This window comes from Rhinoderma darwinii, chromosome 12, assembly GCF_050947455.1.
Source record: "Rhinoderma darwinii isolate aRhiDar2 chromosome 12, aRhiDar2.hap1, whole genome shotgun sequence".
Classification (NCBI taxonomy): domain Eukaryota; kingdom Metazoa; phylum Chordata; class Amphibia; order Anura; family Rhinodermatidae; genus Rhinoderma; species Rhinoderma darwinii.
The window spans coordinates 30,216,651-30,237,694 of record NC_134698.1 but is presented as its reverse complement, the minus strand read 5'-3'; the positions used below and the strand labels follow the sequence as shown (position 1 = coordinate 30,237,694).

The 21,044-nt window shown below is 42.5% G+C and overlaps 1 protein-coding gene across 2 annotated transcripts in view; it reads left to right on the top strand.

Annotated features, from left to right (window-relative positions):
• LOC142665278 (pleckstrin homology domain-containing family G member 3-like) overlaps positions 1-21,044 on the top strand; it is an 89,650-nt gene that overhangs the window by 48,839 nt on the left and 19,767 nt on the right. Inside the window, exon 13 of one of the 2 annotated variants that reach the window (XM_075844924.1) lies at positions 7,020-7,226. The exons of the other annotated variant lie outside the window; for it this stretch is intronic. Within the exon in view, the coding sequence (XP_075701039.1) occupies positions 7,020-7,226 (207 nt within the window). The remainder of the gene's footprint in view (positions 1-7,019; positions 7,227-21,044) is intronic. 2 annotated transcript variants of the gene reach the window in all.

The window sequence follows — 21,044 nt, the reverse complement described above, 5'->3', positions numbered from 1 at the left end:
AAAAAAGGGGTTTCCTTCGGAAACCCGTTTCTTCCAGCAAAGGCCCTTTCGGAACCCGAGGAGAAACCCTCAAGAGGTTAAGAAAAGAGAGGGCAATCCAAGGTGGCAAAATCAGAGGCAGAAAAACAGAAGATTTATGTTTAATGCCAACGCTGGAGATGGACCTTCCAGAAACACTCAATGACGCCAGAGGGTCTGTGGGGGGCAGACTAAGATTCTTCTCCCATACATGGTCAGGAATTTTTTAAAGTTCATAGATATTGAATATTGTATATCAATGGTATCAACTGGAGTTCAGTTCCCTTCCCACAGAGAATTTTGTATTGACACAAATATTAGCCCCCTTTTCTCGTCAGCAGGAGTTGGAGAGAGAAATAGAAATCCTCCTGCAGAAACAGGTGGAGATTCCAGTCCAGACTCCACAGCACAGCCAGGGTTATTATTCCACTTTTATTTCTAGTCCCAAAATCAAATGGAAGATCCAGAGTGATAATAAACCTGAAGCGTCTGAACGTACATATCCAGTACAAGATGGAGACGATTACTTGCACCATCAATCTGCTCAGACCCTTTTGCTTCATGGCCTCAATAAACCTACAGGATGCGTACTTCCATATACCAATACATCCAGACTCACAAAGATTCCTGAGATTCGCAGTAACATTGAAGGGGAATGTTCATCATCATCCGTTCCAGGCCCTGCCATTTGGCCTCTCGTCTGCCCCCAGGATCTTCACCAAGGTTGTTATATACTTCTCCACATTCATCTGATCATCCAGAACACTTGAAAATCCAACCCCCATCAGGTCCTGTAGATGTCTGATTAATACCACAAATAAACAAAAAATGTTTTACTGAAATCTGGCATAAAACTAACAATGCTCGGACAATTTTCACCTCCTTTTGAAATAAATCTGTAAAGACTCATCTGTGAGTGACGTCAGCTCGTAGTCCTGTGCAGATTTTCTGGAGGGGAGTGTTCTGTTACGCAATACCTCATGTTGAGTGACTACAACACAGCATACCTGGTGCCATTCTGGAAGGATCTGGAACATCTACACAGAAAAACTGAAGATCTGGGTTACTCTCCTACACATTCAATCCGGGTTACTCATACACATTTTGAAGACCACCTAGCTCTAAGTTCATGAAGTCAAAACACAATTGTGCGTGATCATGGAGACGTAACTGATCAGTCTCATCACTACCCCCACTTTTTGAAACCTGTGGAAGTACTGCAACAGAGTTCAAAACTGCATATCTTAACATAGTAAGGTTGGGCACTCTATCTAGGGACACTTGTTTGGCCCCTTGTAATACGCAATAGCCCTGAAAAAAAATTATCTTCTCCTGACAAAACTGCATTTTATCTTTAGATACCTTGCAGCCGTTTGCTTTTAAAACATACATTTTCAAAATGACATTTAGGCAGTCTTATTCTGACTCACAGGCCAGAAGTACGTCATCAACACACTGCAACAACTGAGCTACAGCAATGGCCTGGGTCCAGCCTTACAACACTGCAGTACACTGTACTACTTGCCTGCATGTGTAAAACCAAAAATAACAACTATAATTCTTCTAGTAAAACAGAGAATAATATGTCTAAGTCAGTTATTGTTAACCAATAATAATCTGTGTGTGGGAGTAGGGAACAGTAGGGGTACATAAATGTACTCATACATATCATAACAAATCATATATGCAAAGAGGGAGACTTCATAGCGCTACACATTCCAGCAGTCCACATTTTGTAACTTTTATCTTTTGTGCAAACAGACTAAGCTTTAGTATAATATTTTACTCACTCTCTCTCTGCGTACTAAGGGACAGCAGCGCATGCGCACATTCCTTCTCACAGCAGAGAGAGATGGGAGGGAGGACATAATGTGAGCCCTCAGTATTAGTTGTCTCCCGCATTTCACAGACCTCACAGAACCTGTTCTTTAGGCCCCATTCACAAGTGCGTGAATCACGTCCGTGTGCTGTCCGTGTGTTGTTTTCAATGGGGCCATTCACACATGCGTGATTTTTCATGCAGCGAGAGTCCACTGCGTAAAACTCACTGCAGGTCCTATATTGGTGCGATGTCACGCACCTACTTGCCCATTGAAGTTACTGGGTGCATGAAAACCGCACACGGATGCACATGTGTGTGCTTTCCGTGATTTATGCATCAATTCAATGAAAAATAATTTTAAAAAAAAGAACTGCTGTGCGAGTGTGTGAATAACACATGCTATTTGCAAAGCACACTGATGCATAACGCAACACACACAGACCAGATTTCCGCGCGTTTTTCACAAGCGTGAATCTGAGGCCTTACACCCATGCTTTTCTGGAAGAAATTAAAACTCCTCACTACATTTATAACTTTACAACTTGACTTTACACAGTTAAAGCTAATTATTTATCTCCACACACAAGGCATACCAACAAGTCAGAAACATTTACACCTTTTACTTAAAGAGGCTCTGTCACCAGATTTTGCAACCCCTATCTGCTATTGCAGCAGATCGGCGCTGCAATGTAGATTACAGTAACGTTTTTATTTTTAAAAAACGAGCATTTTTGGCCAAGTTATGACCATTTTTGTAGTTATGCAAATGAGGCTTGCAAAAGTCCAAGTGGGTGTGTTTAAAAGTAAAAGTCCAAGTGGGCGTGTATTATGTGCGTACATCGGGGCGTTTTTAATACTTTTACTAGCTGGGCGTTGTGTATAGAAGTATCATCCACTTCTCTTCAGAACGCCCAGCTTCTGACAGTGCAGATCTGTGACGTCACTCACAGGTCCTGCATCGTGTCGGCCACATCGGCACCAGAGGCTACAGTTGATTCTGCAGCAGCATCAGCGTTTGCAGGTAAGTCGATCTTACCTGCAAACGCTGATGCTGCTGCAGAATCAACTGTAGCCTCTGGTGCCGATGTGGCCGACACGATGCAGGACCTGTGAGTGACGTCACAGATCTGCACTGTCAGAAGCTGGGCGTTCTGAAGAGAAGTGGATGATACTTCTCGTCAGAGCGCCCAGCTAGTAAAAGTATTAAAAACGCCCCGATGTACGCACATAATACACGCCCACTTGGACTTTTACTTTTAAACACACCCACTTGGACTTTTGCAAGCCTCATTTGCATAACTACAAAAATGGTCATAACTTGGCCAAACATGCTCGTTTTTTTAAAATAAAAACGTTACTGTAATCTACATTGCAGCGCCTATCTGCTGCAATAGCAGATAGGGGTTGCAAAATCTGGTGACAGAGCCTCTTTAAATTTAGTGTGGTATAGCTATATTTGTTATACACTCTAAAATAATTAGCAATTAAATTAGTTTAGCTACATTTGTACTAGTCTGCTTGTCAGACCACACACTGCACACGTTACATCACCCGTCCCGTCATAATCTGAATTCTTCATCATCATTAATTAATTGCACACAGCACTCTCAAACGCTCCTGGTCATTCAACGATCCTTGTCCATCTCTCCACACAAACAGCCATTTATTAACATCCACACCGCCTACAATTTTTCACAATTTGTTCTAAATCTTTTCCATTCACGTTCTTCCAACGTTCCACAAAATCCAACTCCCATCGTTTTTAACATTCGTTTACAATCCTTGACAGCCTCAGCTCCTTTTGCTCTTTCTACTATAGTAGGCTATCCCGCATTTTTGTCTTATTTTCTCCTGACCCCGTGGTCGGAGAACGTAGGAAATCTCCGGAAAATTCCCTACCTCCAGACAGACTGGCTATACCTGTCTGCGGACAGACTGGCTATACCAGCCCTTCTAATATCTCGGACAGCCATCTTACTAGTTTCGGACAGACTGTCTTACTTGTACGATATCTGAGTAGTTCCTCCAGACTATTTTAGCAGTGAGATATCCTTTTCTCTGGTCCCTCACTGTTTTGAACATCAAGAACAGACAAAATGCTGCCAATGCACAAATTTTAAGAGCAAATCCTTCAACACAATTGACATTCATGTACCTCCATTGACTCCTGCAGGAGTCGGTCCCATTAATTTTAAACGTCTACAAATCACTCAATTCTTTCAGTTATGCAAAGTACAGCTTTTGGTTCATACAGCCTGTGATGTATTTATATCCCAAATTATTTTCTCGGGCACTTGACAACGGTTTTACATGCAAATTATATCTCATCCTCCCAGCTCAACCATTGACTCTGTGGGTTGTAGTCTAGGGGCTTGCTATGTATTTTGGTGATGATTTCTTTAGGGGACCTTGGAGCGACCTAATACCAATCTCCTTCACTTTAATTTGTGTAGGTAGTTATACTATTACGACACAGATGGCACTTTGAGTATGTGTCAGGGACATTCATTGAACATAGGTTGTTATTTTACAATGGTGTTCAGTCCGGACGGTTTTATGCTATACTACTACGGACTTACTTGGTTGTTATTCTACAACAAAGTCTATAAGCCGGATTATCAAATACGTGCTAGAAATTAGTCTTTGCCGATTCCTACTTTATGCCCGTCTGACAATGCATACAACTAACTGTTTTTAAGGACCCTTACACACCATATTACAAGCTGGCAGTCTGCTAGGAGCGTATAAATGGTTATTCAATAAAACATTCAAAGTTTTCCCTATTGCACTGGGTAATGGTACAGCGCGCAAATTCAATATAGACACAATTGCTCTCGACCGCTGAGCTGGCCTGGTGCTCAACGCTCTCACACAAGCAAGCAACAGGGTAAAGTTGCCGCTGATCCTTAACGATGTTACACAGCAGTCAAATAAAAAATGACATACTACACCAGACCCATAACAATACAACACAACTTAGTCCTAACAGTACAGTTCATTATACACAGCCTTCATCTTTCTCACCATACACAGACAGCTGGAATGCAATGAACACATTACCTCTGATCAGCACAAGTTTTTTTTTTCTCCCTGTCCAAGCTGCAATCCTTCAATTTCAAAACTTCACATGTAAATTACAACTCCTCTCAACCAACCGGTACATCACTGCATTCCAAAGGGGGGGGGGGAGAGTCATCACTCCCTTCTCACAACTTTACACTTCTGGTAATAATCATCTTAACAGTTTCACTGCGGGCAAATTTCTCATGTGCTCCATACTTTGAACTCGAGGCACAAATTTACACATCTTCAACATTAACTCAAGATATACGATATAAAGTTTTTAACGTACCTTTAGATTCATCCTTTCATACCACCTCTGGATAAATTCCTCTGTGTCTGGGAGATGTGATGTCATGACTGACAATTCCAGCCCGGATATAGATGAGTGAAAAAGGTTTGTGTAGGAATAAGCTTCTTACGTACCGCGTTTTTTTTTATTTCATGGATGCAATGCCCGACCTCCAGTGTTTGCTATCAGACTATTAATCTCCCGGGTTTCGGCACCAAAAACTGTTGACGCAATCATTGCCCAAAATATATTAGACTGAAATTCTAGACGAGTGTTTCAACCGACACTCACTCAGGGAACTTATCCAGATCCAAATCATAGCTTCTATCGATATATCGGGGAGAAGTAAGAGACACAGACACTGCTTGTATGCTCAAAAATACTCCTCTGATGTTTATTGATCAGGCAATCTCTGTATTTAGCACAGAACATTGCCTAGACTAGATATAGCTCTGTCCACTTCTTCGTTGAGAGCAGGACTAGGTATGTTTTCATTAACTCACAGAAAATTTATATCCTGAAAATGGTGAGTAAATGAAACATAAAATCCCATAGTGGGACTGATATAACTAATAAAAAAAAAAATGGTTAATAAAGTTTAACAGACAAAAAAAATTCAAAGTAAAAAAAATAAAAACATTTTTCCGTTACAAAATGCTTGGCCAGATACCATGTTGTACCCGCTGGAAATCGACCTGATGTAACAATAGCACCCTACTGTGCAATGTTTTTGCACCAATACAAGCTCTTTCACTGTATACCTCTGATGATGCACCAGTTGTGTTCCTCTGGTGCAAAAACGCATCAGGTGGCCTTCATTGTGTTAATGTTGCAGTGATCCTAGTTAGTTGGTGATCAGTGGTCCCCAACCAGTGGCACAGGAGCCACATGTGGCTTGCAGCCCACCGCTTTGTGACTCGCCATAGGAACCCTGAGATATCGATATGCTCTTGGTACAATATGACATCCATATTAACAATATTACAGACATATCCTATCCCCAGAAAAGTGCACATTTTAAATAGAAAATCATGATATTTCTATTTGCAGGTAAATATTTCAGTTTTTATATGTTTTAATATGTTAACATTTTGAACTTAAATGCCCCCCCCCCCCCCCCCTACACACACACACACACTATGTTTGGTCTCTACTATTTAGTGCCTGAATCGGGGATATTCACTAGGGGCAGTTAAACCCTAGACATTTTAGTTGTAGAAACGACATTTCATTTTAAATGTTCTTTCAGGCAGTTTTTTTATTATCGTTCAGTGAACCACTTGTTTTTGATTTTCCAATATACAATATTTTATTACATGGGATTTTTAATGAAGTAGATTTTTTTTTTTTACAAATACCTGTTTTTGTTTTTTTTTTTAAATCGTTTTTTAAAAGACTGTTGAATATTTTTGATTTGGTTTATGCTAATTGTTATTCATGTCCATTTTGAGTTTATATATGTACTTCACCACTGTTTTTATTTCTTGAAAAACGCTGAAACATAACATTTAACTAATCTGGTAGTGTCTTATTAGAAACTTGGAAATTATTTCATAAGGGAATACATAAATGTTAGCACAGATTAAATATAACCGAATACGTTGTAAGCCTGAGAATAGGGTGATGTTCGTATAGGAATCACTGTCCTCTTAAATCAATGACCCTCACACTCCAAAATTTCAATTTGAGTGTATTTTTTTAGTACTGTGTAAAATTAGGAATTATCATTGCTACTTAAACGTAATCTGTAACGTATTGCATGGTCTGCTGATTTAGTGAAATACGTGATCTCTGTGTGGTAATTAAAATAAATGCTTGTTTGTTCAGCATGCAGGCAGTGATGGAGCTCTACTGGATTTTGGTGACATCCTGCAGCACAGTATAAGCAGTCTGACACCAAGTTGTAATGATCTCCAGACTGAGGGAGTTAAGGAGCATCCAGTCAGTACTGAGCATATTAGAGGCCCAGGGGATGAACTCCGTGCCTCTGAAGAGGAAAATAAGGATGAGATGCGGTTGGAAGATAATGGACAGGTAGCTAACACTATCCGCTCTCTGTATTGCTGGCAGTATAGGGCAAAGTCTTTGCTTGATACATGGGGAGCTTCTATGGTGATGGTCTTTCTATCTCTTTTCTTTTTGGTCATGTTTCTAATTTCATTCTAGTGAATTGTTTTCTCTGTTGCTTTATCTGATTCATGTCATGTAAAATAACATGCCCTGTAATTCAAAGCTGGACTAGTTAAAGAGAACCTTTCACCTGCCCATACATGTACTGTAATCATGTTTTCAGTACGGGACAGTAGTTCCACGGCGAGGCAGGGACTCCTAGCGTCGTACATAACTATGATGCTAGGAGCCCGGCTCCCTGCAGTGTGTTCGGTCCGGGACTTGCGGCCGAAATACGTTCCGTCCTTTACGGACCGAACATGCTCGTGTGAATCCAGCCTAAGGCATCATTTACATGACCGTGATATACGTCCGTGCGACGCGAGTGCTTTTCACGCAGGTCGCACGGACCTATACAAGTCTATGGGCCAGTGCAGACAGTCCGTGAGTTTTGCACAGCGTGAGTCCGCTGCGTAAAACTCACGACATGTTCTATATTTCCCCATTTTTCGCGCATCACGCACCCATTGAAGTCAATGGGTGCGTGAAAACCACGCAGGTCGCACGGAAGCACTTCCGTGCGAACTGCGTGGTTCGCGCAACAGCTGTCATTCTCTGAATGTAAACAGAAAAGCACCACGTGCTTTTCTGTTTACAAACATCCAAACGGAGTGTCAAAATGATGGCGGCTGCGAGAAAGTCTCGCAGCCGCGCATCATACACTGATGACACACGCAGCTGTAAGTCCCTTTTGCGCACGCAAAACGCCGCGTTTTTTGCGTGCGGAAAACGCACACGCTCGTGTAAATCAGGCCTTATTGACAAGGAAAATGGTAACACCCAGTTGTCAGTTTAGTCAGTCATTTTTAGATGGGGTAGCAGAGTAGGAGCATAATGCAGAGTTCTAAGTAAAGATGCTCCCCAATAAATGGAATGCAAGTATTTCTTAAAACAGGCATATTACAGCTAAGGAAATCTAGCAGAAGAGATTTAAAAAAAAAAGAATGAAAAAAATGGCAATTCGTGTACATAACCCCTTAACGCTCAGCGACGGTATATTCCGTCGCGCTGACCATGCCATTCGCACTCAGCGACGGAATATTACGTCGCGGGAGTAACGGCCATTTCGGCTGTCTTCCCAACACATGCAGGAGCTGTGACAGCTGCTGTCTCGTACAGCAGCTGCCGCAGCTCCTACATCGGCGACCGATCGCTATGTCCCCACTGATTAACCCCTTAAAAGCTGCGTTCAATACCGAACGCAGCTTTTTAGGGGTTAAGCTACAATCGCCGGCCTGCTACACGATAGCGGCCGACGATGGTGACTATGGCAACCGGACACCTAACAATGGCATCCGGCTATGCCATCGATGGAAGCCTAGTGGGTCCTGACAAAGTCAGGACCCACTGTGCTTGCTGTCAGTGAGTAGCTGACAGTTCTAATACACTGCACTACGCATGTAGTGCAGTGTATAAGAATAGCGATCAGAGCCTCCTGTCCTCAAGTCACCTAGTGGGACAAAGTAATAAAGTAAAAAAACAGATGTGTAAAAATAAGAAAATAAAAGTTTTAAAAGTAAAAATCCCCCTTTTTCCTTTATCAGTCCTTTATTATTAATAAAAATATAAACTATACATAATTGGTGTCGCCACGTCCGTAACGGCCTGAACTACAAAATTATTTCATTATTTATCCCGCGCGGTGAACGGCGTAAAAGAAAATAATAATAAACCGTACCACAATCACAATTGTTTGGTCACTTCACCTCCCAAAAAATGGAATAAAAAGAGATCAAAAAGTCGCATGTACCTAAAAATGGTACTGATGGAAACTACAGTTCGTTACGCAAAAAATAAGTCCTCGCACAGATTTATTGATGGGAAAAATAAAAAAGTTCTGGCTCTTAGAATAAGGTAAGACAAAAAGTGAATGATTTTTTTACAAAAAGTATTTTATTGTGCAAACGCCATAAGACATAAAAAAAACTATAAACATCTGGTATCGCCGTAATAGTATCGCCCCGCAGAATAAAGTGAATGTCATTTATAGCGCACGGTGAACACTGTAAAAAAAATAGAATGAAAAAACAATCGTAGAATTGCTGTTTTTAGTCACCACTCAACTTAAAAATAGAATAAAAACGGATCAAAAAGTCACATGCATCCCATGAAAACTACAAAGAATTCCTCAAGGGCTCTAGTTTCCAAAATGGGGTCACTTTTTGGGGGTTTCCACTGTTTTAGCACCACAAGACCTCTTCAAACCGGACATGGTGCCTAATAAAAAGGAGGTCTCAAAATCCTCCAGGTGCTTCTTTGCTTCGGAGGCCGGTGCTTCAGTCCATTACCGCACTAGGGCCACATGTGGGATATTTCTAAAAACTGCAGAATCTGGGCAATAAGTATTGAGTTGCGTTTCTCTGGTAAAACCTTTTGTGTTATAAAAAAAAATGGCATAAAAAGGATTTTCTGACCAAAAAAAATAAATATGTAAATTTCACCTCTACTTTGCTCTAAATTCCCGTGAAACACCTAAAGGGTTCATAAACTTTCTAAATGCTGTTGTGAATACTTTGAGGGGTCTAGTTTCTAAAATGGGGTGTTTCATACGGTTTTCTAATATATGGGCCCCTCAAAGCAACTTCAGAACTGAAATTAAAATGAGGCAATACTCCGCTTCTTACATTATACTGATAATGAGCCGTGCCCACCCCGAGATGACCCCAGTTTTGACCGTTTGTATAAACGGAGACCCCTATTAGACCGTTTCAGTGCCAGGTTTTCCCAAGCATTCACCCCCGAGAACTGTATTTCTATTGATGAGTCCTTGGTACATTTTAAAGGGAGGCTTCAATTCCGCCAGTACCTGCCGGGTAAGAGGGCAATGTATGGTGTGAAGATGTATAAGCTGTGCGCGAGTGCATCAGGGTATACCTACAAATTTAGGATATATGAAGGGACACCAGTATTCAGCCCCCAGAATGCCCCCCCCCTCTTACTGGGAGTTAATGCAAAAATTCTTTGGGATTTGGTGCACCCACTGCTGGACCAGGGTTACCAACTCTACCTGAATAATTTTTATACCAGCTTTCCACTCTTCAACTGCCTCGCTTCCAGAAGTCATGCGGCACTGCTAGAAGAAATCTGAGAGGCCTCCCTAAGACTCTGCTTGGGCAGACACTCAGAAGGGGTGAGAGCAGGGCACATTCTAGCAGCAACATATAGTGTCAAGTACAAGGACAAGAGAGATGTCACACCAGTACCCATGTACCTGTACGAGGTACCAGTACAGAGACCCGCAAACCAGACTGCATCCTGGACTACAATAGTTACATGGGAGGGGTGGACTTGTCAGATCAAGTCCTGAAGCCCTACAGCGCCATGCGGTGTGGTATAAGAAGCTGGCCGTGCACATCATACCGATGGCATTATACAATGCGTACGTGCTACGTCGATGGGCAGGCCAGAGGGGAACTCTCCTGGAATTTCAAGAGGTGGTTATTAAGAAACAATTTTTAGGGACCAGGAAGCGGGGGTGGGGGCTCCCAGTACTTCTGGAAGCGAGGCCACACGCATCGCACCAGGGCAACACTTTCCAGGAGAAGTTCCCCAAACTGGCAAGAAGGGAAAAAGTCAAAAGAGGTGCAAAGTCTGCTATAAGAGGGGGATAAGGAAGGACACAATATGTCAATGTGACACGTGTCCCGAAAAACTAAGGCTCTGTATGAAAGAGTGTTATAAAATGTATCATACATCCCTTGATTTTTAATCTACGCCAGTTTTACTTACCCTGATGCACTCCGCACAGCTTATCCCCCTCATCTATCCCTTCTGAGCCCTGCTGTGTGCCCAGGCAGCTGATAACAGCCACATGTAGGGTATTGCCATACCCGTGAGAACACACATTACAGTTTATGGGGTGTATGTCTCCGGTCAAAATGCTCACTACACCTCTAGATGAATGCCTTAAGGGTGTAGTTTTAAAACGGGGTCACTTCTCGGGGGGTTTCGACTGTACTGGTACTGGGGCTTCTGCATACATGACTTCGCATGAGGAAAATCCCCAGTAGGCCAAATGGTGGTCCGTTCCTTCTGAGCCCTCCCATGGGCCCAAACGGCAGTTTATCACCACAAATGGGGTATTGCCGCACTCAGGACAAATTGGGCAACAAAATGGGGTATTTTGTTTCCTGTGAAAATAAGACATTTTGATCAGAAATTACATCTTATTGGAAAAAATGAAATTTTTTTAATTTCACAGCCCATTTCAAATACGTGCTGTGAAAAAACTGTGCTGTCTAAATGGTCACAACAACCATAAATCAATTCCGTGAGGGGTGTAGTTTCCAAAATGGGGTCACTTCTAGTGGGTTTCCATTGCTTTGATACCTCTGGGGCTCTGCAAATGCGACATGGCACCCGAAAACTAATCCAGCAAAATCTAGACTCCAAAGAACAAATAGCGCTCCTTTCCTTCTTAGCCCTCCCATGGGCCCAAACGGCAGTTTATCACCACAAATGGGGTACTGCTGCACTCAGGAGAAATCGGGCAACAAAATGGAGTATTTTATTTCCTGTGAAAATAAGAAATTTTGAGCCAAAACGAAATAATATTGGAAATTATTATTTTATTTTTTAAATTCCCAGCCCAATTCAAATAAGTTATGTGAAGAAACTATGGGGTCTAAATGGTCACATTACCCATAAATGAATTCCTTTAAGGGTGTACTTTCCAAAATGGGGTCACTTCTGGTGGGTTTCCATTGCTTTGATACCTCTGGGGCTCTGCAAATGGGACATGGCACCCAAAAACCAGTCCAGCAAAATCTGCACTCCTAAAAACACAAAGCGCTCCTTCCCTTCTGAGGCCTCCCATGGGCCCAAACGGCCGTTTATCGCCACAAATGGGGTATTGCTGCATTCAGAAGAAATTGGGCAACAAAATGGGGTATTTCATTCCCTGTGAAAATAAGAAATTTTGATGAAAAATGACATTTTATTGGAAAAAATTTCATTTTTTAAAGTTCACAGCCCGATTCAAATACGTGCCGTGTAAAAACTGTGGGGTCAAAATGGTAACAACAACCATAAATTAATTCCTTGAGGGGTGTAGTTTCCGAAATGGGGGATTCTTTTGTAGTTTCCGAAACTTTTGGGGGATTCCTACTGTTTTGGCACCTCAACACCTCTTCAAACCTGGCATGCTGCCTAAAATATATTCTAATAAAAAAGAGGCCTCAAAATGCACTAGGTGCTTCTTTGCTTCTGGGGCTTGTGTTTTAGTCCACGAGCGCACTAGAGACACATGTGGGACATTTCTAAAAACTGCAGAATCTGGGCAATACATATTTAGTAGTGTTTCTCTGGTAAAATCTTCTGTGTTACAGAAAAAAATTAATACAATTGAAATTCAGAAAAATGAAATTTGCAAATTTCACCTCCACTTTACTTTAATTCCTGTGAAATGCCTAAAGGGTTAAATAAACTTTCTAAATGCTGTTTTGAATACTTTGAGAGGTCTAGTTTTCAAAATGGGGTGTTTTATGGGGGTTTCTAATACATAGGCCCCTCAAAGCCACTTTGGAACCGAACAGGTACCTTATAAAAAAGGCTTTTGAAATTTTCTTAAAAATATGAGAAATTGCTGTTTATGTTCTAAGCCTTGTAACATCCTTGAAAAATAAAAGAATGTTCAAAAAAACGATGCCAATCTAAAGTAGACATATGGGAAATGTGAACTAGTAACTATTTTGGGTGGTATAACCGTCTGTTTTACAAGCAGATGCATTTAAATTCTGAAAAATGCTATTTTTTATAAATTTTCTCTAAATTTTGCAAATTTTCACCAATAAACGCTGAATATGTCGTCCAAATTTCACCACTAACATAAAGCCCAATGTCTCACGAGAAAACAGTCTCAGAATCGCTTGGATAGGTGTAAGCATTCCGACGTTATTACCACACAAAGTGAAATATGTCAGATTTGAAAAACTAGGCTGCGTCCTTAAGGGGTTAAACATGAAATGTATAGGTTGAGAGCACCTAGGTCATAGTGATCACAATATAAGTTTCTGCTTTAAAGATAAATGCTAATCACAATTTGCAACGACAGAGACAGAAGCTGTGCCCCCCCCCCCCAGAGCACGTTACAGGAAAAACTGGCCATATTGCCCGTTGTTATAGGGTAAATCGGTCTGTGTACTTTGAAATTGAAAACACCCTTTGACAATTAAAAGAAACATGCAAACACATTTTTTTTATTAAATTAAAATAATTTTGATTGGTGTAAAAAAAAAAAAAAAAATTTTTTCTCAAAAGAAAAAATATATGAATTCAAAATTTGTTTTGTACTGAGAAATGGCACATAAATATCGTATAATCTAAAATTCAAGTTCTGATCCACAGAATGTAAAATCTCACAATAAAAATATTCTATTCCCAAACGTTTAGAAATTGTATCAAATATAACTATCTAATGATCTATTTATACCCTGTAGTCTGTAAATATAACAAGACGGCATCCACTACATTAAGACTACAATCACACGCGCATGTCCGATTCACGCACGTAAGTCTGGTCCGTGTGTTGTGTTATGCATCAGTGTACTTTGCGAGTGGCATGCGTTTTTCACGCACTCGCAAAGCGAAAACGCACCAATATAGGACTTGCAATGAGTGGACTACATGTGCTGTGCGTAGTTTCCATGTGCAGCACATGGATGAGATTCACGCTTGTGTGAATGAGCACTAACATGAAATAACATTTTGTTATACTATAAAAACAGTGAGAATAAATGCCCTTTTACACAGGCCAATGATCGGGCAAACAAACGTTCATATGAACGCTCGTTCCTGATCATTGCCCTGTGCAAACACTCGTTTATGCAGCACAAAATTAGCTGCCGACATGATGGTAATGCATGGGGACGAACGATCTGAGTAACGAGTGCTCGTCCCCATACATAGCACCTTGTGAACAGAGCAAACGAGCGCCGATCAACGAGCGGTTTCACTGATCGGCTCTCATTGTTACACCCAAAATTTTCCAGTGTAAAAGGAGCCCTAAGATACACTCTGTCACAGGTTGTAGTTAAGGTTTCCACAAGGTTCTTGATGTCTTTTTGGAAGATGTTATATTACAGCTTGTGCATACGATTGCTTAACCCCTTCCCTCCGCAGCCAATTTAGTTTTTTTCATTTTTGTTTCTTCCTTCCCGCCTTCCTAAAGCCATAACTTTTTTGTTTTTCTGTCAACATAGCCGTATGAGGGGTTGTTTTTTTTCTTTGTTTTGTTTTTTGCAGGATGGTTTTGATGTTTTTTTATGGCACCATTTAATGTACTGGGAAACTGAAAAAAAAATTCTTTATGGGGTTCAATGGGCAAAAAACGGCAATTCCGCCATTAATTTTGGGATTTCATTTTTACGGCATTCATCGTGCGGTACGTCATGTTCCATTTATTCTATGGGTTGATATGAATATGGCAATACTGGAATGCCGCTTATATTCCCAGCGAAAGAACAAAAATCTGGGGTGGGGGGAGATGCTTCTACCTCCCATTGAAATCCATTCTGAGAGATTCAGGATGATGTTTGGCACTGATTTGATGTGGTTTCTGTGTCAAAATCAGCAACAACAAAAAAAACAAAACGCTGTGGGAACAGGGCCTTACGTGATGACTATTACTTACTACTACAAAGGGGCTTTATTTTACCTTTCTCTGGGTCAACATTGTAGGATAGTAAGTTGGTTTGGATGGACTTTTGTCTTTCTTTTCAACCTCACTAACTATGTAAATGTTAGCTAGACCTGTCTTAAATTGGTTTCAGAATTTATAAGAAAGTTATAGAATAAAATTATACAGTTGGATACAGTTAGCCTTTAGGTGCGGTTTCTGAAGATTTAGTTGAAAAGTCATAAGTTTGAGGAAAGTTGCATTTCTTTAGCTGCCTATGGTTTCTAACAAGATAATTCATCTTTAGCAAAAGTCATTCTGAGCTTTCCATTCACATTAGACCACTTGAAAATATTTTGTTGATACATATTGGTCACTACAGCGACATTGTGCACAAGTAAATAAAAGTAGAAGTTTGACTCCTTAGGCCTCATGCATACTTCCGTTGGCCATTGTACAGCCGTTAATGACGGTTCCATTAAACACGGGCAACACACGGATGGCTTCCGCGTGCAGTCCGTTGTTTCACAGGCCAAATTTAATGAAAAGGCCGAGACTGTTCCGTCAAAAACGGACAGGAGGACTTCCGGTTCCGGCGCGCACATGAGTAGACGCGAGTAAGGAGAGCTCCGTTAACCCGACTCAAAAACCGGGGTCCCGAGGCTTTATCTGACCTGAGGCTGCTGGCTGACAACCCTACGTACAGGCTTCTCTCCGGCGTATGGAGAGATATCTGGTGAAAACCGGGACCCCAGGATTAAAATCACAGGCCCTGCAGACTGACGACATGCTGCCGCTGGGGAAAATGGCGCCTGAGCCGGCCAGGAACACGAGGAGTACGAGCTCGCGCTCGGCGTCACAACCTCCTCTGGTGCAGCCAGAAGGGGAAGAAGGTGAGCCTGAGACTATGTTTCACAATATGGACATTTCATGTCGAGTCTTGGCCAGGGAAGTAGCGAAACTTATAGCCCCAGATATTACAGCTTCTCTGGAGGCGACGGTGTCGAAATTATTGCACCAAATTCAGTCGGATGTTTCAGCTCAGGCGGAAAGAATTAACGATTTGGAACAACGGTTCAGTTTATTGGAGGATGAGCTAGCGGGAACACAGGAGGAGGTGAAGAAGGTGATAGCTTGCAATCTACAGCTGGTTGATAAAGTGGATGACCTGGAGAATCGCTCGAGGAGGAGCAATTTACGTATTATTGGGCTCCCAGAGTCTATACCAGCAGGACAGCTGCTAAAGTTGTGTGCGGTGGAGTTGCCTCAGGCGCTGGGATTGCCAGCCCCGCTGAGAGCGGAGAGAGCTCATAGAGTGGGACCGATGCGAAGTGTGACCCAAGATGGCGCCCCAGCACGACCGCGACCAGTCATTGTGAAGTACCTGGACTATGTGGATAAAACGAATGTGTTACAGGCCTACCGAAGGTCATCGGCACAAGTGAGAGTGCGAGGCAGCAGAATCGTAATGTTTGGAGATTACTCGGCTGAGGTTACACGTAAGCGGCGGGCTTTTAGCACGGTGTGCTCTCTACTGGTCCAGAAACGCATTCGGTTCTCTTTGATGTTTCCCGCCATTCTCAGGATCTTCGAACCCGGTGGTGGGGTGGAATCGTTTTCTTCTCCAGGGGAGGCGGCTAAATTTGTGGAAAGCTTGTCCAAAGACAACAATGGTGATAGCCAGTCACACAGGGACGGATTGCCTCGCAGGGGACGTTCCAGAAACAGGAGTATCAGGAGGGGTCTCACCTCTTCTTCCCCGGATTGAAGGGAGCTGCCCAGGCGGTGATGGAAGAAGACTCATGTTATTTTAAGTTTCACATTGTTTGAGACAGAATTGTTATACCTATCGGTGCATCGGAGGTTGAGGTTTACTGATGTTAATGGTAGGGGAGGGCCCAGCTGAAGTGAGGCTTGAGGAAATTTTTGCAAGGAGTCGGGTGGGAGTGTAAGGTGCTGTTGATACTTTCCGGGTATACAGGGAGTTCATGGTATACCAAGGGGTATCTAGTGGTGGAATGTACAGAGATTCCACGCTAAAATGTGCGAAAAAAGAGAAGTCTGAAATTAATAATGATCTGTTGTTGGGGTTTCAATTTTGTTTTATGTTTAGGGAGGGGGAAGGAAGGGGGGAAACTGTCTCGGTGGATGAGGTTTGCTTTGCCATTACTGTGAGATGCCTAAGGTAATAACATGGAATGTGAAGGGACTGCAGTCCCCACATAAACGCATGATGGTTCTTCGCCACCTGAAAAAGCTGAAAGCGGATATAGCGATTTTACAGGAAACCCATTTATTGGAACGTGATTTCCAGAGAATGAGCAAATTATGGGTGGGCACGGTAATGGGTTCTCCAGCAGTTAATGGCAAGGCGGGCGTCTTACTTCTCATACACAAAAGAATTGAATGTTCTGTGATTACTTCTGAGCGGGATGAGGGGGGTAGATATTTGCATGTGATCTTAGAGGGTGCCATGGGGAGAGTGAGTTTGTACTGTATATATGCACCAAATGACAACAATCGGGTTTTTTTAAAATTTCTGGAAGGAAAACTTTTAGCGGATAAAGAACCTCAGATTCTGCTGGGAGGGGACCTTAACTCAGTCTTATGCACAACAGAGGACAGGAGAAGGGGAGATGGTAGGGTGTTGGTTGAAAGAACACATGATAAAGTCTTGGCCCCATTAATGTCTTCCACGGGCATGGTAGATGTATGGAGAACACAATTTCCATTAGGTAGAGAATTCACTCATTTTTCTCATGCGCATACCGCATGGTCGCGTATAGACTATTTTATGGCTTCTCCGGTGCTCCTCTCTAGGATCCTTAGTGCTCGAATAGAGGACTTGGTGATTTCGGACCATTCACCGGTTTCTCTGATCTTGGCAGATACATTTAAAAGGGGGTCGGATATATTGTGGAAATTTCCGTCGTTTCTGGCAACTGATGAATCCTTTCAATCATGCTTGAAGGGGTGGTTAGGGGAATATAGTCAGGAAAATCAAGCTCATAGAGAAAACAGCCACTTGTTTTGGGACACAGCCAAGGCAGTGCTGAGGGGGAGGATCATTTCCTATGTGGCGTCGCTTAAACGAAAAACCAACAAGCATTACAACGAGTCTAGTAGAAATCTTCGCATGAAATACACAGCGTACTTGGCAAACTCGACACTAGCGCTTAGGGGGGACTGGCTCACGGCTAAGGCAGAGTTTGAAAGGTGGCTGGATAAAAAAGAAAGGTTCCAGAGGGAGCAAACAACTGCACATTTTTTCAGATATGGGAACAAATCAGGCTCCCTGCTGGCCAAAATGGCGAAAGGACAATTTCGCCCGACTCACATAGGGGGGTTGAGAGATGGGAATGGGGAAGTACAGAAAGATCCAAAGGTCGTCAATGATATACTGGGAGATTATTACACTGCGCTATATGCACAGGACATTTCGGAGAGGACTGAGGGGAGGGAGTTTCTGGACTCCTTAACGTTACCATCTCTCTCGGACTCTGATAGAGAAGCATTAAATGCATTGATCACGGAACAAGAGATCATATCGACCATTAAATCATTGACGAATAACAAAGCGCCAGGGCCAGATGGATTTTCTAGCGATTTTTACAAATTTATGAGGGAGGAAGTCACGCCCATTTTATTGCCAGTGTATAATCATATGCTGTTAAATAAGGAATTCTTGAAATCGGGCAATGTATCTTATATCAAAGTCTTGTACAAGGAATCAGGATGTTAAAATATTGTCGAAGATACTGGCAGACAGGTTGGCTATGTTTCTCCCTAATTTGATTGGGCCACACCAGGTGGGGTTTGTCAAGGGGAGGTCGGCGGTCAAAAACATACGCACGGTTTTGGCGGTACAAGACGCAATGAGGACTTCTAATATGGAGGGACATGATTCGCCAGCACTTTTAACGTTAGATGCCGAAAAGGCCTTCGATAATGTACACTGGGATTGGCTGAGGTTAGTTCTAGATAGATTTGGGATACAAGGATTGTTTAGGAACTACCTGGAAGCGTTATATTCAGAACCTCTAGCTAGGGTGTTCACTGCAGGTTTTCTGTCAGCACCGATACATTTACAGAAGGGAACAAGGCAGGGATTCCCCCTGTCTCCGTTGCTGTTCGACTTGGCCTTGGAACCGCTAGCGAGACATCTTTTGTCCTCCAGGGATTTTGAAAGGATTATGGTTGGCAGCCAGGAGATCAAACTAACATGCTTTGCTGACGATCTTCTGTTGTTTCTGAAATCGCCTGGGGATCATTTGGGGGGGGTGCTGGAGAAGCTAAAATACTTTGGGTCATTCTCAGGCTATAAAGTCAATGCGCAAAAGAGTCAATTACTTTACTTGAAGGAATCAGGGGCAAGACCACCCTTGCAGGGCACGGTGGAAATAGCCAGATCTTATATCACATACCTGGGGATTAAAATAGGCAAATTTCCCTCTTCCCTCTATAAGCTAAATTATTCACCCTTGTTTGAAAAAATTCATAAGGAACTAAATCGATGGGCGTCATCGCCATTGTCGTTGTTTGGGAGAGCTGCTCTTTTAAAAATGATAAGCTTTGCTCGACTGCTATATCCAATGCAAACCATACCCATATTGATCAAGCACCTAGATAACCAGAAATTACAGACAGCATTTTTACAATTCTTGTGGCAAAGGAAGAGACCTAGGATTGCATATAAAAAATTGGCTCTGCCCAAAGTGGATGGAGGTATTCAGCTGCCACTTATACGATATTACAATTTAGCGGCCATCTGCAGGCATATAGGGGATTGGATACATAACACTAATATGTACTCCAATGTTCAGCTGGAGCAGGATTTGGCGGGATCGGTTCCGCTGCAGGCCCTGCTACATCTGCCATATGCTCAACTGCCTAATAATGTTTATTCTGACTCCCCTGTGGGAACATAGGGTTATCCCACAACGGCCAGAATTTAGAAAGACCATACGGAAGACCAAAAAGCTTCCGCACCGCCTTCCAGGCACCGATTGTATCTTTCAGCAACAGACTTGCCTTAAGTCTGTTGCTGAAAGATACAATCGGTGCCTGGAAGGCGGTGCGGAAGCTTTTTGGTCTTCCGTATGGTCTTTCTAAATTCTGGCCGTTGTGGGATAACCCTATGTTCCCACAGGGGAGTCAGAATAAATTGTTTTCGCAGTGGAGAGATGAAGGGATCAATGTCCTGGGCCAACTCATGAATGTTGAGGAGGGGAGATGGCTTACGTGGCAGGAGGTCTCTAGCAAATATAATTTGAGGGGAAATCAGTATTTGCAATATGCTCAAGTAACAGGGTTATGTAAAACCAAAGTCCGCAATATAGATGGAGTGGAGATACGGGGAGCATTTGATGGGATGGTGCCGCAGGGTGGTACGGGGAGAAGTCTTGCAAGTTTATATGGTAAACTTCGGAATGCTCATCTTGATTCCTTTAGTACTTCCTGCTTTAGAACGTGGGAGGTGGAGCTGGAGGATCCAGAAATCTCCAGCAAAATTCGAGAGGGATGGGAGAAGGTGAGGAAGGTCATGGTAAATGAACAGTGGCGTGAGATGCACTTCCGGCTTATGCACAGAGCGACATACGCCTTTAATTTATCCTATAGGGACGCTCCAGCACACTATCTGCGTAGTTGTCCTAAATGCGACTTACACAAAGCTAATTTACTTCATGGGATGTGGTTGTGCCCACAAATTCGCACGTTTTGGGATCGGGCTCTACAATTTATTAAAGACACCTGGGGGGAAGAGGTGCACGCAAACCCACAGGCAGTGTTGTTTCACTATATCCCTTTGGATCCAGGGGGGGAGGGACCACCTATAGTGGCCCGGAAAGGAGTACATATGGCATTATTGGCTATCAAGAAGTGCATCTTGCGTCACTGGTTACAGGCATCGGTCCCGGAAATTGCGGAGGTCGTGACTACTCTCAAGACTTTATTGGGATATGATAAAACGGACCTAGAAAGACACAAAGAAAGGTCTACAGAACAATTTTTTAAAACTTGGCGTACATTCATCGAGCAACATTATCCCACAGCAGAGATAGGGGTGT